Source organism: Megalops cyprinoides, chromosome 2 (assembly GCF_013368585.1).
Source record: "Megalops cyprinoides isolate fMegCyp1 chromosome 2, fMegCyp1.pri, whole genome shotgun sequence".
In the NCBI taxonomy this organism is placed as follows: domain Eukaryota; kingdom Metazoa; phylum Chordata; class Actinopteri; order Elopiformes; family Megalopidae; genus Megalops; species Megalops cyprinoides.
Genome location: NC_050584.1, coordinates 58,099,868 through 58,125,968, shown reverse-complemented (window position 1 = coordinate 58,125,968; position 26,101 = coordinate 58,099,868). Strand labels below are relative to the sequence as shown.

General features: G+C 39.4%; 1 protein-coding gene across 2 annotated transcripts; it reads left to right on the top strand.

The window, feature by feature from the left end:
• Positions 1 to 14,838: 14,838 nt before the first annotated feature.
• si:ch73-206p6.1 (phospholipid scramblase 1) lies at positions 14,839 to 22,167 on the top strand. Of its 2 annotated transcripts, XM_036521631.1 has the most exons (7): positions 14,839 to 14,914; positions 16,541 to 16,618; positions 17,164 to 17,206; positions 17,745 to 17,965; positions 18,939 to 19,100; positions 19,865 to 20,026; positions 20,730 to 22,167. In XM_036521631.1, exons 2-7 carry the CDS (start codon positions 16,550 to 16,552, stop codon positions 20,757 to 20,759), a joined length of 687 nt encoding a protein of 228 aa, XP_036377524.1. In that variant the 5' UTR covers positions 14,839 to 14,914; positions 16,541 to 16,549; the 3' UTR covers positions 20,760 to 22,167. The 2 variants fall into 2 exon arrangements, with proteins under 2 accessions (XP_036377524.1, XP_036377525.1); XM_036521632.1 differs by lacking the exon at positions 14,839 to 14,914 and having other exon boundaries at positions 16,568 to 16,638.
• The last annotated feature ends 3,934 nt before the right edge of the window (positions 22,168 to 26,101 follow it).

Here is a 26,101-nt window from a genome sequence, read left to right as displayed (position 1 = left end):
TTGGAATTATGCATTTAATTACAGAAATATGCTTGTATCAGTTCTTAGTGAACTTTTTTATGCTTGAACTGCTCATTTGATAATTATAAAATATTGTTCTTATTTGCATGATTGTATTTATTTACAAGTTACTATAAAAATTGATGCATGCAGGACAGTATAAAAATGTTACATTGATATATATTTGAATTTGCATTTTCAGTATATCAATATGTTGTACATATAAATGCACAATTCTTTTTGCATCAACATTTATAATTTTTTAGAGAAGAAATACATATCTGTTGAAATATTCATGTGCGTGTGTAGTAGAAATGTTCAAATACTTTATAGTTAAACAAAAATTTTGTTTTATATCACATAGCCTTTATTAGCAGCACTTAATATTACCCACTTTTCTTACAGCTTTCAGTAATTATTCCTTGAAATACAGACATAACAACATTGACCAGGTTCAAAATAATGTTTCCTTTGGAATATAGTTTTTGAACCACAAAGGTTATTCAAAAATGTTGCAAAAATTTTAACTCCAATCAAAATTATAACTGTAATATAATTTAATGAATAAATGATGTAAACACGCTGTTGTGTGTTTTACATTTGGAACAAATTCAGATAGTTACATCTGCATATGCGTAAATTCTCTCAACTTTTTTTTTATGTTCCCTGTTTAATAAAGCAAATAATTTAAAGTTATGTTGTGCCTGAGGTGACACAATCTTCGTGTACAGCTTTGTAAATGTGTGCTCCTATAAAGTTTTTTTCAGTTCTGTAATGTTGTCAACAACCAACAGGGAAACACAATATAATCTAAATTAATAAGAATATAACGCTTTAGTTTATTAGTCTCCCAACATGGTCCTGTTTTTCGATAATGAAGTTTTATGACTTGGACATGGGATACAGGTTCCATGGGGATAGATTGCAGTGTGAGGTGTGCACCAGATGTTCTGATTTCTTCCTGCTCATAACCGCACAAGCACCACGGAATATTCTTACATTTTACCTCACACGCTCCCAATAAAGAGCACCACAGAGGGCCAATGACATGGCAACGGCTGCATGTTGTGTGTGGAGTTTGACTGTTTGCAGGGTCGTCTCTGGCAATTTTTGGCCAGAAAGCCTTGGTCGCATTCTAAAAAAAAAAAAAAACGAAGCACTCATTTTGTAACACTGGCGAAAGCACTTGCATTGAGAAGCACAAACTAAAATGGAGAGGGTACGTTGACCCCCCCCCCCCCCCCCTCGCCCCCCCCGCCTGCCCCCCTTTTTTTCCTTTTCATGGTTGAACCATTCTAAAACTTGGACTCGCAGCACCCTCTACCAACATGTTTGTGAACTGCACCCCCCAAAACACCCTTTAATTGTCCACCAGCCAGCCTGCCCCGCTGCTTCAGAAATTTTAAGAGAAACCATGAAAGGGGACGTGTTTAAAGGTTTCATCAACTGTGACCGGCCCCTGTCTGCAGTAAGCAATGTTACACAGGGCACGGTTACGGCATCCTCAAAGAGCTGCCTGAGGGACAGCGCATTGGGGAGGAGATGCAGGTCTCAGAACTTTCCCACCTTTCCCTGCCGCCACGGCCGCTAAGCCTCCGCGGGAGGCAGCCAGGCGGCTTTGAAAAATAACACCTCTGTTATTGCAAGTGGCAGGGACGAAGCGTGCTTTGCAGATGGCCCCCGAGGTCTCCTCACCCCTGGCCGAAACGCAGATGGAGAGACAAGGGTCTTTGAACAGGGGGTGCGGGCAGCTCTCTCATCCTGCGCCCTCTCTCTCTCTCTCTCTCGGAAAGAGAGCAAGCTTCTCTGGCCGTTCGGAGGTCAAGCCCGCGAAGCCACGTCTGCAGAGAGCTTCGTCTGCTTCCATGAGAGGTCAAACGTATTTCTTACAAAACAGCAAAAATGACCACTGCTTGTTATTTCAGAAAGTGTGTGTCTATATTCCAGAAACACACAAAGGCATACACACACACACACACATACACACACACACACACACACGCACACACGCCCACACACACACACACACATGCCCACTCAAAGTCGATAATTGGTCACCACACAGTTACACCTAAACCATAGTTCATTGAAGAGTGAAGTCACTTACAATTTCTCCCTCATGTATCCTGCTTTCTTTGCGGCACTGTAAGTAACAGCTATAACCACCATTATTACAGAAGCAATGCTGGAATAGTTACTATAGCAGTTATTACTTCAGAAATAAATGCGTGAAATACTGGCTCCTGGAAATGTAACACAGACCATAAAGAAACAGGATGTATGTTTCATGAACTATGAAATATGCCCAATAAAATATTATTATTCATTCCACACAGTGTTATTATATCAATGTTGGATTTGCACTTCAACTTTCTACTATTAGTATTAGCTGAAGCTGTAAAATAAATTACAGCGGGGATCACTATTAAGCCATATTAAGAGCGGGCCCCCTCCATGAAGCTTACACATGCAGGGTCCAATAATGGATATGAATGGAAATGCAGGAAGCAGACCAGGACCCTGGTTAGCCCACATCGGAGAGAATAAATCACCGCCGACCCGACCACGGTGACAGAGCTTTTTTGCTCCATCTGGAGAAAGAAACGCCGTGCGCTGAACTTCTAACCCGCGCCCCGAAATCATTTTTAGCCGAAAGCTGACAGCCTGCGTGGCGACGTTTGACAGAGCCTGTCTTGATGTCCTGTGACACTTTTCCTGCGCAACAGCAGGCTCACTCCTGTGACTCAGACCTCTGCGGAGGTGATCTGATGTTTTTTCCTCCTCTCTCTCTGGCAGGCGGAGAGGAGGAGACCGCTGGCATTTCTCCACTCTCGTCCCATCTATTTCTTCTTTTTAATTGGGTTCCTTCTGTTGGCTTTTGTTTAGTAAAATTAGCCCCAATTTATTTCCCCAGGGGGAAACGAGCTCTGGACAAGTCCTGTTAACCATAAGTTCATCACACAACTTCATCAGAGGAAAATTCAGTTGTAGGTGAAATTAGATCATATTATAACATCAGGGAAGTGCGTATAATGATCTTTCCCTACCATGTCTTAAGGTTCTTGTTTTCTATGTGCAGGGTAATGTTCTAAAAATGATATTTACTGATTCTTTTGGTGTCAAATAGTGTTTGGCTTATGTTTGGAAATAGCTTGAGTTTTTAAGCATTACCTGTATTCTGTTTATAGCCAGCTCTGTTTTGTGGCTATAATTTGGCTCCAACTCATTATTATATAAAGGTCTTATTTATAAAGGTTTTTATTTATGTGTCATACGGTAATTAGAGGGAAGAACACCATGGAGGAAACTCCAGAATTCAACTTATATGGACGGCGATGATATTCTATGGGCTGGAGAAAAATAAGGATTGTGTAAAGTGACAAATACAAGACAAATCTTGAAATTCAGATGGATTTTCAGGAAGACCATCTACTATTGTACAGTAATGAAGACATAGGAACAATTGTACACATCTCAGACGTTTGGATGTCCTTGTGTTTAATTCTTTTTTATTTTAGATCTTGTGGAATAATAAAAGTCATCAAGAGAAGTATACGCAACTGCTATTTTTTTTTTTTTTTTTTTTTTTGCCTGCCATATCAGTGGTAGAAACAAATCAAATTACTTGAGCAAAGGATTGCATTATATATTTTTATATATATATATAGTTTAACATGCAGCTGCTCTAGTTCTTGTCATCATCAATTTGTAAAAATATCCAAATAATAAAAAAAAATCTCACATCAAATTTAGGCTCTTTTCAAAAAAAAGATTCCAAGACGAGTAAAATTTCTTGCATTTCATGGTGTGTCAAGCCATATGGCCACATACATATTCCTCATTTCATACGTTTCCTCTGACATCAATAATACCTTCATATCCAGTCGAGCCTGGATCGCTTCCAAAACAATTATAAAGTTGCCGTGGAAACTGGCGCTGGGTGCCAGTGTGTGGCATGCTGTCTACCTTCAGATAACCGGACTGAAAGTCATACCAAATAAAACACAGGATTGAACTGGAGGCACACATACTAATATCTGTTTGGTAAAACGGCTGGTGTTAAATCCCATTCAAATTAAAATCATTGGGGAGTTTTTTAGCCTTGTACATTTCCCCCATATATATAACTAATGGAAAAACATATATATATATAATATACTATATATTTTTTTCCATTTGTCATGCTATACTGTCCATTTTATTTAAAACAGTAATACCAAAGAAAGTAAGAGGGAGAGAATGTAAACCCATAACAGCATTACAGTATATGTGAAGGTAAAATGCTATCCGTCAGGGGCACTGGCGTAATGTATTGTAACCTTATACCGAGATAATGAACAGGAAGATGAAAATGCAGTAATGGAAGCATTTTTACATTCATCTTTTGGGTACTCATTATGTGGTGCGCGTGACAGCCTCGTTAGGGCTGGACTCCAGATTACCCAAATTAATGCAGAGCAGCACCTCTTTCATATATACACATGTACAGCTTACACATACACACACACGCACACACACACACACACACACACACACGCACACACACATCCAAAAACAGAGAGCTTGTGTGAGCTGTGCGCACACATACTTATAGATGCACATACAGCTCAAAGAAAGGCACGTGTGTCCATACACATGCATACACAATTACAGTGCATAAAATTACAAAAATCCATGTGTTACACGTACACATACACGCACACTCACACACAAAGCTGTTTTTGAATTGCCGTGGTAAAAAAAAAAAAACTCCCAGGGAATATTCATTGTACTGATTGCACATCTATCTCTACCCCAAAAAGAGCTGAACATCACAGCATGGTCAGGAGTGGTTGCTGGGGCCCACCTGGTCAGATTTTCAGTGTTCTCAGACTATCAGTCTATGTCTGTCTGGAAAGGTGATGTCTGGGAGAGGCCTTATTCTGACTCTGTTGTATAACTGTATTTGATATTGATGAGGGTAGAAAGGGGGAACAGACTATGAGGCTTTGACTGTGTGAGGGGGTAGCATTCCCTTTTCTCCTTAGGGTTATCACAATGGTCTGAGGGGTCTCTCTTGCCTTATTTTTCCATTGGCACAATAAATACGATGTGACCTGATGAAAAATAAAACTGGTGATTCACGGGGATATGATATGACGTGGTAAAGTGTAGCTAAAACAGTAAAAAAGGGCTCAATGTTGGATCAAAGGTGTTGTATCATTAGAATAACGACTGCACCCAAAAAAGATAAAGACATCATTGAAAATTTCCAAATCATCAGAAACTGACCAATGTCTAGCAAATTACAACCTTCAATTTCCCTCACAATGTTATGTTAAGCACTAACAAATACATGCATCCACCTTGAAGTTAAAATATTTTTTTCTTAACTGAAATTGCAGTGCAAGTGAAAGAGCAGCAAAGGCTTACTCACGCAAATGTTTTCCCTTTTTTCAGTGACTTATATCTGCACGCAAAATGTTTCCATAGCATGATAAATAATTCCCTTGAAAGGCAAAGCATTGTCAAATCTATTTTAAATTATGCATAGGTAGCCTGAATAATGTTATTAGTCATTTATTAATTAAACATGCCTCCTTAGCTGCGCTCCCATCTGAAGTGTCAGCTCATCTGGGGTAGAATCTTCATTTGTTCTCATTAGAGTATTCCAGAGAAATCAATAATTGCATTCTTGGGAATAATTTATTATTCAAAATAGCCCTAATAAGCCCGCTGCTGTCATTTTCAGCAATTGGTATGAGTGAAGATATTTTTTCCCCATTTTACTACTATTCAGTGTGTGTGTGTGTGTGTGTGTGTGTGTGTGTAAGACTACATGAGTGTGTGGCTGTTTGTTCTCAATTCTTTTTTTTTTTCAACAATCAATGTAGATGCATTATCAAACTGCATTTTTATCCTTGATTGTTTATTGTGTCATGTGTGGTTGCCTGTGGTTTGAACTTTTCATGTAATGCTGCATCCAGTCTACCCTTGTGCATATTGTTTGCACCCACCTTACTCCCAGTCAACAGTGGGGGGCACTGGGTTTCTGTTGTTCACGGACTCACTGTTGATGGGCAACGAGATACATTTACCTCTGAACCAGTAGGATAACCCTTACCGTGGTGTAACATTTGGCAATAATGTGCAGTCTATGGTGTGTTTTTTTTTTTCTTCCATAAAGTCAAACAGATGTTGTTATGACCAAATTTATGTGGAACTATGACGACAATCCATGCTCATAAACGTAACCTATGTACATTTGTTATGGTGAAATTCCTCATATATAGACATTTTCTACAGTCATATTTGTTTTAAGTTGCGCTTTGATGGTAAACTTCCAGACAGCTCTATAGGCAGTGGTTGTAAATAGTATGGGGGTCATTTTATTTATCCGTCTCAGTGGCCAATGGTTAGACGCTTTGCATTGGATGTTGAGCTTTCAGGCATGCAACTTTCACGAGGCAGTTGGCGCCAAACATTTACAATTCACACAAAGTTCCTTTAAATGTCTGTGTTCCTTTCAACCAACCTATTATTCACACTGAAGTTGAGAATTTATAGCACATTAACGGGATTTAAAATGAGTCCTATTCCACTCTATGAATTGTTCTCAGTTGATAACAGTGATATTAACAATGTCTTTTAACAATAGGCTGACTGACATTGAAAAATGTTTTGAATGAAAAGAAAAAGTGTTTCAGAGCAATGAGGGAGGCCTAACTGCTTTTCTTCTGCAGGTGGGAGTTATACATTTGATAAAATAGCATGTGTATGCATAGAAAATAAAATCCTTTTATCTATGCTATTACTGTTGAAGATGGAAGCAGATTTCAGTAGCTTTGCTCTTTAACACCACATATGCAAGAAAACCTGTACTAACACCAATAATAGTACTAATACTATTTGTAATATTTTGAAATAATGAGATAAATCTCTGCCGTTCAAAAGGAAAAAAATACAGCAGGTTTTAGACTTTATCAGACTTCGGGTTAATTCAACATGTTCTGCAATGAAGTAGGGACAAATTATAAAATATTTCATTTGATTTTAATAACACTTGAATAACACTTTGTTTTTTCTGTTTTTTTTTTTTTTTTGCTTTGTTTTTACAATTCAGACTTTAAGAAGCAAAAACAGTGTTGCTTGTGAACATAACAAACAAACATAACATTTTCAGTGCTAAAATCTTTCATAGAAATAGTCAGATTATTTCCTAATTACTGCATTTAGTCTAATGGCACGATCATCAATGTACAGTAGTGTACATACACTTAGTTCATGCTCTGTTGCTATTTACAGTGTTTCTTGCAAAACCACTACCCTCCTGCAGAAGAGTTTCTAATGGAACAGACCTGAAAACACTTTCAGTTTCAATGTGAAATGTATGACCTTATGCATCAATTTATTTATTTTTCCTAATAACACAGCAATGTTTTGCTGACAGCCTGATCCCTAAAAAAAGAGCACTGAAAGTCAAAATTAATTATCTGAAAGTGACATAAAACAAAAAGGTCAATGGTCAATCCCAAAACAAATGATCAATCCCAAACAGTGTGCAAAGCTGGTAGGCACTTACACCAAAAGATTTAAGGCTGTTATTGCAGCAAAAGTTGGCGCTATCAAATGTGTGGGAGTTGAATACTTATGCAAACAGAATATATCAGTTTTTTATTTTTTCTGAAAAATATTTTCTAATATAAAACCAGTGTCACTTTAAAATAATTGACTTGGTGTTTCAGTATTTGAAATAAAATATCCCACAGAATGAAATTTCAATGTATCATTTCTAGTTCAGTAAAATGTTAGAATTTGTTAAGGGACAAAGAAAAAGCTAGAATGAAACCGACAGTGTGAGCAATAAATACTGAGTACTGAGTGTGCACTAAATACTGTCGTTATGATGTGTATGGAAGTACACTTAGGTGTAACAAAAATACAGTCTATATATTCTGTATTTTAAGATACATGATGAAATGATAAAGGCATTCCTAGTGCATCGGTGCCAGGTCTCTTCAGCTTGTGTTGCTTTCCTCCTTTTAAGCTCGGGCTTTTTCTCCTAAATGAAGAAGGTAGGGCGCCTTGTATGCAAGTATGTGTGTGTTCCTTTGCAAGTAAAAGGTGACTTTAAAATAACTACCGCAATGAAGGCAATACATCATCCTGTGTCAGAAAACGAAATAATAAAAATCAGAAAACAGAGCTTCTTAATACTGTCCATGAGTGGCCATAGTCTATGACACATCCCAGTTTTCTTGAAACCCAGGATGTTTTCATTTGAGACACAGTTATGCAATGCTTCAGTTGTATTTGCAGTTAATTGGCCATCTGCTGTACACAGTTGTGTTTAACTCTGGGTGGGTGGGTTAGCAGCCATGTAAAAATGGCCACTGTGGCTGTATTGATGTGGTAACCATAGTTCTGGCAACTGAACTAACCTAAGGTTTGGATTACATTTTAAGGGCCTGAGGCTGACTCCAAAATGAGGGTTGGCAACATTAAGAATCACATGAGCAGGAGCAAGGTCTGTGGCTTTTTTTAACAGGTGTACAGTAGGGCTTTATGTTTTGGCTTGACCTGACATAGTTTAAGCCCAGACTTGGTACTTTCCCACTTCTTGAAGTGGTAAGATTGTAACTTATTTCAGCCAGTGCAGGATATTTCTCAGGTGTACTAACTGAGAAGGTCTGCAACTCCCTTGTTTAAGTTTTACCTTGTTTAACTAACTCATTTCTGAAATACCATCAAGATGCCAAGAAACTGGAAAGATTTTTGATGTCAGCTGGAGAAAAAATAACATTCAGTGGAGACTCAGTGGAGTGCAGGGAAACAGATTATGATGATAAATTATGATTGTTAATTTATAAAGTAAACATAAATTAAGTTAATCAGGTTTACAATAACCTGTTTAATAGGTTTCACAGTATACATAATCTGCTAATAGCGATTGCTCTAATTGGAGTATGGGGAAGAGGACAAACTGATGCCAGACACACTTTTCAGCACCCTCTCTTCACCCTTACAACTTTAGTTTCAAACAGACATTAAGGATTTAGTTCAGTGAAACTAAATCCTGGCTACAATAAATCAACAGTATCGTTTTCATTGACTAACAGCCCTAACATGGGACAAAGATTTGCAGGTGTTCAACTGTTGATGTTGTGGATCTTGTAAAAATCTTGCAACTAAATTTGTTTGCACTCATGACCATGCATACAACAATCAAGGTAAATGTTAAGGTATTAATTACAACAGAAAAATGCCAAGATAGCCTCAAAGTACCAGTGGCCAATGGAATCCTGTTGACTCTACGGTGCTAGTTTAATTATTCCTTTGCAGGTGTCATTATGCCTTTCAAGAACCAGAAAAGACAAGCAACTCCAGCTGTCTTTAAAGAGATGAGCAGACCAGTAAAGCCAAAAATCTTCTTCTCCACCTACACCTGTTCTGCTGGTTAGTAGCGAATCATTCAGTGCCCACTTTGCAAATGTGAACATGGCAATAGATTACCGCACTTTGAACATCGGTAGATATTTGGCTCATAGAATAATATATGTGGGTGAAAAAATGGCTTGCATTTCATACCATCTTGGAGGGAAAAAAAAACAACTTCAACAAGACCATAAAAGTTTGATGCCGCCCATGATTTCAGGCTAATTTTGGGGCTTTCGGGCCATTCTCCTCATTAATCAACTGGTGAGATTCATTGGTTGTATGATGTAATGGGACCAAGTGCATAGGTGGAAAATTTTTAACACAGAATTGTGTGTGTTGAAGTGTTTTAAAAAATAATGTCAACTACCAGCAGTCTTAAAAATAACCAAGCTGCATGACTGATGAGGGCTTGCTTTCGTTGGGTGGTAAGATTGTGCAACTGAACTGGATATTTTGTCTGGCATTGTGCTGTTGACCTATGCGATTAGTCTGACAACAGTGTTCTGTGGTGAAGTGTGTATGCTGAAAAGATACAAGTTGTAATTCATTGCCTATAACTGTGTACATAAACTGTGAACCTTTTAACTGCCAATATTATTTCTGTCCTGCGTACGTTAGCACCAGAACAACAAAAGCCTTTCTCCTCCTGTTAAGAATATTGTGTTTTTGTGTTACATTGTGTACCATGTGTGTCTTTCCCTGAGACTGCTCTAGCTGAATTCAATATTGATGTTCCAAATGAAGATTTGGAATGAGAATGTTCAGACGATTCCTATGCAATTGACTAAGCCAAAATAAACCAGTTATATGCCCTAATATATAACCCCTCTGACCTCTTCCTTCCCACATCATCTGTTCATGGCATCCCTCCTCCACCCTCAGCCTCATGGCTGACTACTTTGCACTACAGTACAAGAGCAGCACCCTATCAGGAAATGCAACATCAACCTTTCAATTAGCCTGGCAACCCTTACAAAATGATGTAATGATGTAAAATGATGTAATTACTAGACCTACTCCTTGCCACAATGTCAGTCTGCTGCATAACAAGATCATAAGGAATCGTTAGTTATGCTTCTCACCATCATATTTTGCCAACAGCTACAACTATTCATTGTAGCCAGTCAAATGACCTCCAGCCCCTTGAGAACAGAAAAGAGATGGATATGATTTTGGTTGCATGCATCAACGTAGCTAACTACCTATCTTACTAAGCTCACAAACAAAAATTGGTTATAATAATGTAGACATATAGCCTCAACTGGCAGCAAAAAACATCTCTCAAATGTATTTTTTATCATATTCAGTGTAACCACCAAGCATAACCTTGTCTGTGTCAATTTGTAACAGTTATCAAAGGTAAAACATGGGCTTTAACATCGTGATCCTGGTAATATTCCAAGCCAGCTACAAAATGTAATCTCTGTGTTAACAACGGCTCCAACCTATCTTATTTTATGTTCACAGAAATTGCTCATCAGCTAGCTCACTAAAGCACTACCAAGCTAGCCAACATGTGGCCTGCAATGATCGTGACGGCTATCAATTCTATATCCAGTCAATCAGTTTAACTAGTTAGCTAAATAATGTGCTTGCTATCTCGCTAACTAGCAGGCTACGTAGATTGCTAGATACGAAGCAAATTATGGCAAGCCCTCTTAACATTTAATCACACTTTAGCGAACAAATGATGTCAGAAGTGGGATGGGTTGCCGTGAGGCCATCAGAGGCATGCCCAGTGTGTGAGCTGTACGAGGGACCCCCAGGTTCGGTTGACCCCGGTGTGTGAGGGACCCCAGAGATAGGTGAAGCACCAGTGAGTGGGGCACCCTGGGATGGGAGAAATACGGCGGGGGATGCGTGAGGGATGCCTTGGTGCGTGAAGCACATTTGCGCGCTTCCCGAAGGGGAGGGCAATGTGACGGAGTGCCATCACTATGGTTGAGTATGCGCTCTGAGTGCTATACTAACGAGCCTGGCTCTTTGGCGTTGCGGTCAAAGTCGCATGGTTGGCACCCTGTAGACCTGGGTTTGAGGCCGGGTGGGGTAACTGCTCTTGCCCTTTGCTACACACACATTGGCACAAGTGAACAGTTCAATACTGCCGTAGTTAAGTTCTTACTAGTGATATTTGTTCACTAATAAGAATTCAGTTTAATTCATAAAAGTCAAATGTTCTTCACATGTTTTACTAGTTACAATTTGCTCACACTAGTGAGTTATTTCGTTACTAGTGGCTTTGTTACTAGCGGTTTTGTTACTAGCTAGGCCCTTTCGATAGACATCTCATTTATTAACTAGATAGTTATTATTAAGTAATGATGGAGTATATTAGTTACTGATCTCAAATAATATCAAATAAAATCTTCTTTTTTCCAGGAAATATATAGGTGTATAAGGTACTGTAGTGTGCTAGTAAGAATGAAAATTGAGATTGCTAGCCAACTAGCAAGCAAATAAGGTTGAGAATGGATCATGGGCTAGCAACCTTTTCTCAAATTTCAACTCCTTAACTCGTTAGAAACATTGATAATGTCAAAAAAGGCATCCCTGATCTTACCTGATATGTAAAAATTAGCTATGACGGTGTTGTGAATAAACACAACACCCAAATAAATGATACCACTGTAAAAGTGGTTTCAACATACAAAATTGACAAGTTACTGACGTATACAAAAAAATGTCTTCATTATAATTCAATAGATGCACTAGTATCTTTCATGAAAGGTCTTTCATTAAAATTATTTCAATCAAAACGAAGCCAAGCTACACAAAACAATGTGGGCTGCATTATCTCACGCAAACCTATAGACTATCTACAACAAAGAAAGAAAGAAGGAAAATGTACATGTTAAATATTTCCCCCTGAGCAGTGTCATTGTTCACAAATAGTGAATTTTACACCTAAATCTGAAAAATTAATAATAAAATAAATTGTAAGGATATCTAACTTTTATTATTTCTTTTCTGAAACTCTTAATTCCCCAAACCCACATCTGAAAATTTTTAGCCATTTTTTAAAGTTCCTAGTTACAAATTTTCCTTAGTGGCCTAACCTAGATAATATTTTAGGTGTTTTTAGTGATCTCTTAGTGAAATCCTCGATTTTTGAACCTCTATGGAGAAAAAACAAAAAACTAGCCCTGTGGTACACAGACTATACGTCCACAATTAAACAAGCCTGTCATAAAAAGGAAAGAGCAGTCACATTATTTGTTGACTCAAATGAAGAAAATAAAATCAATCCTATATTCATTTTTAACATGTTTCCTAATTTTTACCCATTTTTCCATGTTTCCCTTTTAGCTCTATGTTTTCTGGGCTTTGGATTCCATTACATTACCTTACATTAATTTAGCAGACGCTCCTGTTCAGAGTGACTTCCAGCACAAGAGGATATAAGTGTATCCATTCAAGTTAAATAAGAAACAGTGTCAGAGCAAGCTACCAACACTCCCAGACTAATGAGTGTGAGCTAAACACCATTGAAGGACTACCACAAGTTAACTTGTGCTAACCTAAAACTACACAGCCTAGAATTTCTTCTGGAGTATGCAGTGTTTAGCATTTTGAGCCAATTTAATAGTAAAAATGTGAGTATAGTGGTAAGGAGCACAGCACGCAACCCTAAGGTTGCTGGTTTTATCCCCCGCTGAGGCACTGCTGCTGTACCCTTGGGCAAGGTTCTTAACCCAGAATTGTCTCAGTAAACATTCAGCTGTATAATGTAAATTGCTCTGGATAAGAGCATCTGCTAAATGACAATTATGTAATTTCAAATAAAATTTGATTCATGAATGCCCCAGGAATGTTCCCGCACAACATAGTATTGCATCTTTCCAACTGTGATTGGCTGTTCTCTATGTACTGGATGTTGTTATCGATTAAATAACATATTGTAAAATTAAACTTCTAAAGGTCAAAAAGCTATAATTAACTAAACTTATGGTAGTGACAGTAAATGGGTTTCCTAAGTAATCTTAAAAGCTTTTCTTTAACATTGAAACCAATAGTAAGCAGCAGTTGGTTTTGAAAAAAAAAAAAAAAACTTTTAGAGAGACGTGATATTAAGCCAAATTACATTATTTGTGTCAATTTGTACTTTTCTCCCGTTTCCATATCCACTGAATCTCTAATCCTGAATCTTCACTCATAGAAGGTTCTGGTTCTTGTACTCAACTCATCAGAACATCCTCTACCATTGTTCTCTGTGTGACATTTCCTCTCTTGACCTGCCGGCCATTTTGCCCTAAATGCTGTCATACAACTCAGCCCACAGTACATTTTGTACTAAGTGGGTGGAAGTGCACTAGCTCCCTTTTTGCACCCAAGTAGGTCCTTATTGTTTGATTATTTTGCTCAGTGCAGTTAAAGATTTCAGATGTGTCCTTTTGGCTCAAAATGTCACTCATACCCCTCTGCTTCTCAAACTTCGACAAAGACCTTTGCAGGCAAATGGTCATTGACCTCCATAAGCTGAGAGATGACTTAAAAAATCATTTAAGGGTACTGGTATAGTGGCAGCCCCAGCATGAGGACAGTGTGTCTTACCACCTTGGGAAATGAGTCATTTTTGGTAGGTGGCAGTACATTGGGGGAAGAACATTTGTTGAGTGATATACAGCTACAGTGTTGAGTTATGTAAAATAATAGAGAAAGTTTGGGCGCCATTAGTCCGGAATACAGTTTCATTACAGTGTGTGAGGTACTGTTGACTTTAACAATGAGAGCTAAATGAAAATAAATTGTGGAGTATGAATAATTGGAGAATGAGTAATTTGCACTAGTAGGTGTCTTGAGGTGTTTTCACGATTAAAGTGTTTTTGTTAAGATATCAAATCTTGAGTGGCAGACCTATTGTTGCAAATACGTTAGCTTGCTTTGCTTAACTGTACATATCCCTTTTGTATGAAAGATGTTTTGTGATGACTGTTACCATATTCTGTCATCAAAAAATTATTTGATGTATCTAAACATTGTTTGATCGTTAATGAGTATAAACATAGCGCCGACTGATGGTGTGTTAAGGCTCCTTCGGATGTTGGTTATGCTTCAGTACGTCATTCTGCGCATATGCCACTACTCTTTATTTTATATGAATGGATTTTCCTATTCGCAATACCCAACTACACCAGGCCATATCAATGAATCCAGCAGAATCTGTGAAACTGTACGACGTATAAAGCCACAGTTAGATTATCCACGACAGACCTCTACAACGGTGTTTGTCTAATATCCCGCCTCACAATACTCTGGGCCAATAAAAATGTGCATATATAAATATACGGGCGTGAAAGCCAATTACAACATAGCATCGAGTAGATTCTTTGTTCCTATTTTAGGATTGGTCCGTTCATTTTATGGGTAGGGACAAAATGACGCCTTCCAATGATAGCACGGGTAAGGAAAGGTTTACGGTATCTAGTACTTAATGCTGTATACATCTCTCGAGGTCTGCTCAAATTACATACTGCTGAATTTTGGGGGATAAAATCTGGTGAGTCTTGGTCAGAATTTGTTGTTTTAACAACATTTTACTAATTCATGTCTATGAAGTGTTGCGTATCATACATTTTTTTTTATTAGGAATTGCACCACCAGCTCAGGCTATGCCGTTCCCGGAATACGCCCCCTCAAGATGGGAGCGACCTGCATTGAGATAGCATATAAGAAATAAAACATTTTTTTCCACGTTGTTAGTAGTGTGCGACCTTTCATTATATTTACATGAACGACATTGTGCATTTCCTTTATGAATAATGGGTGAATAGGAAGGATATGGTGTGGCATTCGTATTAAATGGCTTAATGCATGTGGGCCAGTGAGCTGGTAATTGGATTCCCATTGGTTGTTTACGAACAGTATAACAGTACTGAATGTTGCGACGTAACGGGAGGCTCACAGTTCATGGAAACATCGCACTTTCCTGATTTATTTACTGAACAATTCATTACAAATTCAGCCTTAATGGTAGTGACAGTTTCGCTGTTACAACTTTGCGTGGTGACTAATCATTTAGTATCTGATGCGCACGCAGCATGGTGCCTACTGGGCATCTTGATTATACCTAATTTGAGATTGACTAAACAAAAAAATCGTGCTTAATAAATATTGGGCTTGTTTCGCCCCAAAATAAAGCGACCTATGACCGTAAGCAACCCCAAGCCAACAGTTAAAAATAAAAAACCGTTGCGGCTGAATCGCCAACATTTTATTTTTTGTTCATAGGTTCGTGAACCTATACAATAATATCAAACACACACACACACACACACACACACACACACACACACACACACACATCCATAACCGTTGTACATTACTTTACAAACGGTAACGCGAGAAGGCAATTCTCAAATGTAACAATAAGCATCTAAAAGTGCCTGTTATTGCAAGAAACACAAGATGGTGCTAGATCTCACTTTACCGCCAATACCGCACAGCACGTACTATAGATAGGTTTATAAAAAGTCCTTGTTTTTACTAATCATTTAAAATGGTTTAACAGGAAGTAAAATTTATTCTGATTGTGCTGTAAATATTATTATCAATATTAATTAATTAATTAATTGTATTCAGTTAGAAGCATTATGAATAGTTCCAACGCAACAGAAGCATAGATCAAATCCATTAACGGTTTCACTTACATTTATTGGTAATGTTGTTTCTATCGGTCATAAACATAGAAATTCTGGCACGTATGAATTTATGAATGAGAAGATTTTAAGATATCATGTCAAGGTAATGACCATCAGTGGATTCCAGTTAGTCAGTCAGGTAAATTTTATTTAATCTTGTTTCATCGCTACTGAAAGTTACAAAGTCAAGTAAAAGTTATTAGGTATGAATCAGAACAGTCTAAATTCTCCCCAGGCTGCAGTACAGTAACTGATTTGTATTGTTGTAGAATTGTTACTATTGATCATAGATCCCAATTTTGTTTTGTTTGTATTTCTATTTCATTTTGAAATTTACAGATAAAGATTTCTTCTTTATAGTCCCCTTATCTATATGAGCAATCAATATTGGGTTGCAGTTTTATTTTTACTTTAATAATATTCTCATTTGTCTTCCAAGCATGTCTAACACCCCACTCCTTCCTTATGTACTGCCCTTCCTCCAGTGTCTACACATGAATATGTACATGGTGCCCAACCCCCCCATGCCAGGGTGTCCTCCAGGCCTGGAGTACCTGACACAGGTGAGCTTCCATGTATGCAGGTAGGCATTTACAATTCAGGCTCTAAAAGCGTTGTAAGGGCCATTGACCTGCTACGCCATTTGCGTGGGTCCACCAAACACTAAGTTCTCTGGAACTGATGGGAAATTTAAATTGGTTCTCACTTGATGATTTTACATTACATTATTGTCATTTAGCAGGCACTCTTAACCAGAACAGCTTGCATAGGTTACAGATTTACAGCTGAATATTAACTGAGGCAATTGTAGGTTAAGTACCTTGCCCAAGGGCACAACAGTAGTGGCCCAGCAGGGAATTGTACCAGAAACCTTTTGTTTGTGAACGTGCTTCTTACCATGATACCACACTGCTGCTTCCAGAATTGGTATGAAACTACAATGATAATTTTAGAAAACAGCTAGATGTCCGTAAACTGTTGTACAAAAAATGTTTCCTGGAGGCCATTGCGGTATTTAAATATTCAAAACTAACTCATAACAAATTTCATAAGCGTTATGATATATCTGATTGGATGTATGTATTTTTCTCTCTTTCCTCCTCCACAGGTTGATCAGTTGCTTATAAAACAGAAGGTAGAACTTATAGAAGGTATGTCCTTAAGGGAAATGGTAATTTTGAAATAAGGGTGTCTTGAGATATGTGGGTGTCTGTGTGACAGGTGACATGTTATAGACATGTTGCATAACAAAGTATTTTTTGACATATTGGAATGTGGTTAATGTTGTTTCTCAGTTAGCTCTGCTGCCTTTTTATACTGGTGAAGGTTTGCAGATTCCACTGAAGCTGTATTACTCTGCGATTCTGCCCAGTACGTCCTCACATCATCCAGTCAGCATCTCATTACGTTACCTTATTGTCACAGAGCAGATGCTGTTATCCATCTATTTAACAGTTTTATCCATATTATACAGCTGGATATTTACTGAGGCAATTGCAGGTTACGTGCTTTGCCCAAGGGTACAACAGCAGTGTCCCAGCAGGGAATCGAACCAGAAACCTTTTGGTTACGAGCCCTGCTTCTTACCACTGTGCCACACCGCTGCCCTGCTACACTGTCACGCGCCAGCTGACCTACAGTACAATACCATGAGTGATTTCCTCTGTCTGTGTTCTACTCTGCTTGCAGCTCTTGTCGGGTTTGAAAGCAACAACAAGTACGAGGTGCGGAACTCGATGGGCCAGAACGTGTTCTACGCGGTGGAGGAGAACGACTGCCTGACCAGGCAATGCTGCGGTCCCCTGCGCTCCTTCACCATCAGGGTCGTGGACAACTTCGGGCAGGAAGTGATCACAGTGACCCGGCCGCTGAAATGCATGTCCTGCTGCTTCCCCTGCTGTCTGCAGGAGGTGAGCTGGCACAGTCTCCCTGCCCAGTCACTAGTTGTCACTGTTCTTGAAGCGCACCCAGGACCGCTGTCCGAAAAATGATCAATACGTAAACTTTATATTATCATTTCAGCATTACAGTACATGTTTCAGGACTTTTGAGATTTTGAATTAGAAGAGGGATGCATCTGAACACTTGCACATGGTGCCTTTCAAATCTGGCTACATGAAGTATGCATCAAAGTAGTTTTTCCTGATAAGCCTTCCATGCTTTCCATTGAATCAGTCAATAGGTAAAATGACTAAAACATTGATTAGACCCTACTGCTCATAGTGCAGGCAGTGTCAGTTGTTGAAAAACAGGGAAAAAATGTCTGCTTGCAGAGTGCATTGATTTTGAAGTCTGCCATGACAGCATATTTAACTTAGCATCTTGATTTTTGTCAGTGTACGTTCAAACCTGAGGATTAATACTAAGCATTTCAGTTTTATTTAAGAAAATTTTGTCTTCTATCGCCAAGGAACAAGATAGGTATAAACTCGTCGGGTGGTGTTCTCTGTAAAGTCACAAGGGGAATGACTTCAGGTCACAAAAGCCATATGTCATTTTAAAAGTGTAAACATAAGTGGGAGGCTGCTGTTCTTAGGTTCCGTATTGGGTTCAAATGAATATATACTAGTTAGTGGGGCTGCAATATGGCAATAAGTTTATCATCACTGGTTGTAGATAGAAATTACTGCAAGTTATCTGAGAAAAATATATTGAGAACTCAAACAAAATTAGTTTAATGTGTTAGTTTGGATGTACAGGCACACATCATGCAGATGTGACCTTCAAGGTGAAAACCATCTAGTAAGTGCTTGATAAGTGCAAACTTACAGTTTCCCTGATTTTATGAATAATTCCACCCAGAGAACAACCCTAGGTCCTGAGAGGAGCAGTTTACTTAAAGTGAAGTAAAGTTTTCTCTTTCTCCATTCCTCTTCCCCTCAGCTGGAGGTCCAGGCTCCGCCGGGGAACACGGTGGGGTACGTCATCCAGCAGTGGCATCCCTGCCTGCCCAAGTTCATCGTGGAGAACGAGAACAGGGAGCCGGTTCTGAAGCTGCAGGGACCCCTCTGCGGCTGGAACTGTCTGCCAGACGTCGACTTTGAGGTACCCTTGTCAGAACACGAGAGTTAATGAAGTTTGCTGAACACAGAGAGAGCGGGAACCCATACGCATTCAGGCCCCAGACTCCCATTAGGACTCCTCATCCCTCTCCGAAGGGAGGAAATGTGTCTCTAATCAGAGTGAAACGTGTGGATAAACACGCCCTCCGGGGGCTGCCGTGCTCTTGTGCGGAACAGCGCGGCCATTGTTTCATGCTCCGATTGTTTTTATTGTAGCTTCCAATGAACGCAATTAGAGGCTGAGTTTAAAACGGCACACTTCCTGCCTGGGGACCCGGCTAAAGCACGACATTCTTACAATGTTGATGCAGCATTAGCTAAATATCATGTGCGAAAGTTATTAACTCTTTATATACTTTGACGTCCTGATAATGACCAGAACACAACTGCCTCTGTCAGGGAAAACAGACTGTTCCAGCATTAGGTGTATATTATGTTATCAGTCTATGTATAGGGTTTTTACTGACTTTGTCTATAGCTACTTTCACACCAAAAAGTAGCTGTTACGTACAAGAATAATTATATTATTAATAATGGTACTTCTTATGGTGTACTGTATGTAAGAATCCCTTCAAAGATAATCTTGACACCCTGTCATATTTACAGTAGATGCAGGTATTTGAAATGCTGACACTATGAGTGATACATTATGGGAAGCCACATGTGACTGGTGGTGTCCTTGAAGTCAACCCAATGAAGTGTTAGGCTGTCTGATTCTAGCCTCTAATGGAATCATGTTGTTGACAGATCCTGACCATGGACGAGGTCAACAAGATCGGAAAGATCAGTAAGCAGTGGACCGGCCTTCTCCGGGAGGCTTTCACTGATACCGACAACTTCGGAATCCAGTTCCCCATGGACCTGGACGTCAGAATGAAAGCAGTGATGATAGGCGCCTGCTTCCTTATCGTAAGTATAATAATAATGTTTGAGAGGAGGTGAAAAGGGGTGGCACTGTAGTATAGTGGTAAGAAGCAGGGTTTGTAACTGAAAGGTTGCTGGTTTGATTCCCTGCTGGAGCCTTGCCATTGGACAAGGTACTCGCAATTGCCTCAGTAAATATCCAGATGTATGAATGGATAACATGTAGAAAAAACTGTAATATATGCAAGTCACTCTGGATAAGAGCGTCTGATAAATGAAAACATTGTAATGTAATGTAATGAAAAGGGTTCTATGCATTCTCTCAGCGAGCAGCCTGTTCACTGTCCACCTTTAATGAATGATCAACCAGTCAGCTTCAGCCGCATGCCAGCAACCTACATTTAATCGTTCCTGTTACCCCAGACACGTCAGTTTGCAATTTCAGCACTTTATGAAAGTTCTGAAGTATCAAAAGCTTGGAATATTTGTGCTGTGATAATGTCACAGTACAAACAGAATTGCAGTAGCAGTCATACAGAATGAAGACAAGCTAGAACAGTGCAGCAAAAACATTTTTTGAAAAAAGGTTATGCTGTGAATCTGAAAGTGTGAAACATTTCAAGGTAAAACACACCCGATTCCCCATCATATCGCTCATTGTGTCAAAACGCATTAGTATGTGAGCACTGGATCCATCTTGCTTTGTGTTAGGGGTATGGACTTGAAGTCTTCTGATGTTTTCCCTCAGGATTTCATGTTCTTTGAAAGTAACAACTAGGACCTGAGAGGATCTCTGGCACCTTGGCATGTGGGGATGATCAAGGAGGAAGAAGCCACGGCACGTTACACCTGTGTTTTTGTGTTTTGGACATACATTGGTTTGTATGGAGGACTTTGTTCTGAATATCACAGGAGAATAGGGATGAAGATTAGAGGTCAGAATTACTGTAGCTTTCTGTGTGGAGTATATATCACTGATCAAGTGTGCACTGTGAATCGGACTGAAAGTAAAGGGAAACCTTCCTTCATAATCTCGATGAAATGCCCATTGATGTCAGGCTACTTTGTACCCTGAGATGCATGAGTGGTTCAAGTAAATTATCCCTAAATGTAAACATGCAAATGAGACTGAGAATGATCTGCAACTGGTTACTACCCTCTGCAAACAAAAAAAAATCAGTTAGGAAATCAAAATCTGATCAGAATGAAAACCAGAATCATTCTGTGCGTCGGAGACAACAGAGGTCACGTCCTGCTTTATATCAAAAGAAGCCAACTAAATACATGATGCCTCTTATAATTCAAAATCTTTCATCTCCTATGCACACATCACAAAAAGTCTGCTCATGATCGTAACTTCGTAACCGTGGGCTAAGTGTGATCTAGTGTCATCGTGTATCTGTATGTTATAAGTGTTTAGTTAATTTCAGCTTTTACAGCCTCCTACAACAAAGGATTTTTTCGTTAATGATCTGTGTGTAGAAGTTGTTGTGGCGCATTTGTTATGTACTGTTACACAACCAGGAGTAATTATTGTTTATTTATGTTTATTTATTGTTTATTTATGTTAATTTATTTCAGAGATCACTGACACCTTTATACAATTTTGGATTATCTCATTAATATTCTTATCGTGTTTTGCCAGATATCTAAGTGCACTAGTAGAACTAGGTTTTTATTATTAACATTGCTTTTTATTTTTCATCTCAAGTTTTCAACTACTGAGCAAAGGCCATAATGAGAACAATTTATGTTAGTGCCATCTTTCTTCCACCAGGTGGCAGCAGTTGTCCATATTCAGATTTTTGGTGACATAAAATTGCAGCCGTACTGGCAGAGTGAATACTCATTTTACGCTTTCAGGTACATTCAGCCTGAGTCACTTTGACTCACTCAGACTAGCTTCCACATCTGTAAGACAGGTTTACACAGTTGACAGGTTGTTGTTGTATACCAAATATGTTTTAGCTTGCACTGGATTTTATTCTTGTATAGAGTTTATTGTGTATTTTGCTGTTTTTGTAATTTTCTGTTTTATAAATACCACACATGGGTAACAAATAGTTGCACTGTAAAACATTGGCATATTGACTTCATGCACTAGAAAGCTCTTGATAATAATTAGAAATGAAAGACAAGAATTTAGCAGAATTTCTGACAGGCATGTGTGTGTGTGTGTGTGTGTGTGTGTGTGTGTGTGTGTGTGTGTGTGAGTGATTGAATCATATTCTGTATGATTTACAAACTGATCAGTCACAACAGTTAATGCACCTTTAAAAGGACTGTGATATAAGTAACTCACAAAAAAAGCACCGATGCTAGATTAAGCCTGAAGTTGAAAACCTCACAACGGACCTTCCATTCTTTTTCAGTTCAGGACATTTCCTTTTGGGTAAAGAAGGGATGAGTCAGCTGTCCTTTAGCTCTACTCTTAGCCTTTAAAGGTTCAGTGCTCACATCTCATAGCAAAGCCAATAAGGTTATTAAAATGCCTCGGCAATGACAACGCTTTCAACCATATGATGTAAAACAGTTGAGTGGTGAAACAAACATTCCATGTGTAAGCAGGTCAACGAGATGGATATGATCTTTTCAGATGTCTGCTGAGCATGTCATGGAAACATGTGCGTAATAAAGTGATGCCGACTAAAAAAGCAATGGGGGGGAGGGGGTTTGTCTTTATTTGTTGTTGTGCTTTTGCATTCCCAGGCTTAGTTCTGTGTCTGATTCCAGAGCCGTTAGGCTTCCTGGATTTTCCTTGCTGATCCCATTAACCAAAGGACATTATTCATTTAATCGGCAAAACAAAATGCCTACTGTATGTTCTGGATCACAGTGCAACACGGAAAGCCAGAGAAGGAGAACAGAAGCGTTCTGACTGCTCTCACTGAAACGTGCCAGCCTTTCATACTGGAGGCTGTGCTTCACTGTTCTCAGCCAGCTCTCAATGTAAATATTTGTTATTTCTTCCTGGTGAGAGGGGGAAAACTGGAGAGAGCAGCCTCAGCGAGAGCCAGCGTCGCCAGCGGCCGCGTTTGGTTGTTCCGCGCGCGCGAGAATTCCGGCACAGCTGCGGGGCCAGATGAGTTCAGCTGCCAGGGGCTCTCGCCCTGGTTGTCCTGGCCACACAAAAAAGGGAGTTTTTAGCCGTACGGTCTTCGCCTCTCTGGTGACCTTTTTTCATTGCGCTCGACAGGAGAGGCCACATTGTCACAACGTACAGGGGAGACTGTCTGCGTGACTCAAACTTGGCCGGCTGCTGCTGACAGCGGAAAGGGCTGTGACTCCTCTAAGCTCCCTCACTTTAATTTAGTGTTCTTGCCCAGGGCGCTAGCAGACATAACACCAGCCCGATGGCCCGGTGCCGTACGTCCACGTCTGCCGCATTGTGCGTTATGATGCATTTCCTCACACTTTCCTAAAGGGTTTGTGAGCAGATGTCCTGCGGTCCAGGAAGCGCAATGATGTCATTGTTTTCTCTTGTCTGTAAAGAGGCTGAGTTTCCAGTAAACTGGAATTTGTCCACAGGTCACACACACAAAAAAGGAATCACACCTAGAAGGAGAAGCACACAAGTGTAGAACTGCTTCGTAATTTCACACACACGTGTGTGTTTAAATGTACTGTATATCACATCAGCTGCTTTATCTATGCCAATACATCATTGTAGGTCAGAGACAGAAAAAAGCCATACTGCGGGAACATCTACTAATAGTTGTCAGAATTGAAAGTTTGATGAAAGAGACATGTTCTTCCCAGATGGTCCGTTGGGTTTGAATGTAGTCCAGGCTTGTGATTCATATTAGTGTTTTTTTTGCATGTTCTGGTAAAGACTTCAATTCGTAAATTAAATACATTAATTCTAGGTTAATTCACTCCACTGGGTACCTGAATATCTGTGCTTTCCCATTCCTAAAATTATTGTGGTTCATAGGTTTTTTTTTTTTAATCTGTTTTGTATTTGCCACTATGATCCAAAGTCAGGGTTACAGTCAGAAACATATAAAATGACAACATAATAGCTCCAATCTGACTCTTAAAAGTGTGTTTGTAAACTAAGCACTTAACTCAATCAGTCTCGTCGTTCACCGCACATTGTGCTGAGCAAATGCGTGTTTCAGTTTGCCTGTGGGCAGCATACCTCTGGATAAAGCTTCTGGATATTCTGGATTAGTTTTACTCGCATTACCATACTTATTTTCCCTAGGGCAGAATTCTGTGACCTTTTTTCTGTTACTAAGGAGCAGGATCCGTACATACTGTAGGATTCTTCGATGGACACAAATCCTGCCCTACATCAGTGCACTAACCAGGCGTTAATGTTAAGGTTAACCTTTAGGCCCCAGCAGGTGACTTAATTCATTTCTTTATAAGTGGAAGTAACTGAAAGGTTAAGTCATGAGTGATAATGACCTTTAATGGAGGCTGTCTAAGGCCCTGTTCACACCTGGCAACAACATGCGTCTTAGGTGATCCGATCACAAGTGGACAGCTCTAAGTACGTCACTTCACACCTGGCATTAGAACATGCGTCTCGAGTGACCACTTGTGATCGGATCTCAAATTCCCACTCTGTATGCAAATAAACACATACATCATTTCCCGTGCCTAGTCTGCCGGAAATTAAAAAAGAAGAAGAAATCAAAACAATACAGACTGGGTCTATTCCTTGGCATGTTCCAGGCAAACCAAATCTCCCAAGATGTTTGACACACTATAATATATATGGGCTTTTCGAAATTTTCAGATGCAGGGACTCAAATTCTGTTTACCTTTGGAAAAAGCAGAAATGCTAGATTAAAATCTTTTCAGCTTAACCGTATTTGGCTGGCACCTTGCCAGTATAGGTGATTTAAATAGGCTAAGCAAGTTATTTAGTTTCCAAACGTTCTTACGTCATTCACTGCAATGAAAATGTTTCATTGTGTACTTCAGTATCAACGGTTGCTAGCTAGCTAGGTAGCATGCTAGTATTGTGAGCTTGTTTATCAAATACTTTTCTAAGTTTAAAGGAAGTGCACTTAATATGGAATAATGTATTAGAAGAAAGAATCGAAAGTAGTGAAACGAACATCCTGTTCAGCATTACTGCATTGCAAAAAGCAGACTATTATTTCCAGCTGTGTATCTAGTATGTCTGTGAATCAGCGAATGTCTGTCTTTGAAACTTGCTGTTTAAATTGCCTTAACACTGAAAGCACTGAAGTGCCTGGGTCACTTAATGAGTGTCCTTTTCAGTGTCTTACACAGAGGACGTCAGTTGAGTAGGCGGTCCTTTAATGTGGCCCAGGACACATTCCCGTACACACTGCTAAAAGAATGTGGCCATATGCGGCCCAGACCACCTCCGAATGTGGTCTGAGTGACCAGATCTCAGTGCATCCTCAATGCGTCTTGGGTGCATTCACACCTGTACTTAGAGCTGTCCACTTGTGATCGGATCACCCAAGACGCATGTTAGCGTGTACTCACACTCGGCTATCAGTACCGTGCCCGAGCACGTTTGACCCCCAAAGTTCAGTTTGTTTGACTAGTGTGATCACTCCGTACCGTGCTCGGGCCCACTTGAAGAGGTGGGCTCGGGCACAGTTCAGTTGGACTCTGGCACGGTATGCATCAGTGTGATCGCTAACCGTGCCCGAGCACGGAACTCGAACATGACATTAATGATGCAACTGTCCCATTTAACAAATATATCCGTTATAGCAACAGTTAGCTGGATATCTGTTAGTTACACGCCCAGACATAATAAATCCTTTAAACCATAATTTGATTAGCTAGCTGACTCCCTTAAATATAACAAGCTGGCTACCTCCAAAATGATCTTTGATTGGTTAATTCTGTAGATCTGTACCGAAAAATAACTGTGGATCCCCACATTAGCTTGATTACCAGCAAGCGAAATAAAACTAACCATACTTTACATGGCGATGTAAGCATTGCTGTTGTCAGGGGCTGAGTCGGAGTATCACAAATGAAGCAGCCAATAATGACTAAAATGTCAGCTGCCTCTGTGAAAATCTTGTTATAGGTGCAGCACGATTAACTGAAAATCGCTGCGTTGCATAATTGATAAATCTATAAAGCATGTAAGAGGGCCGTCTGTCACCACACCCAAAA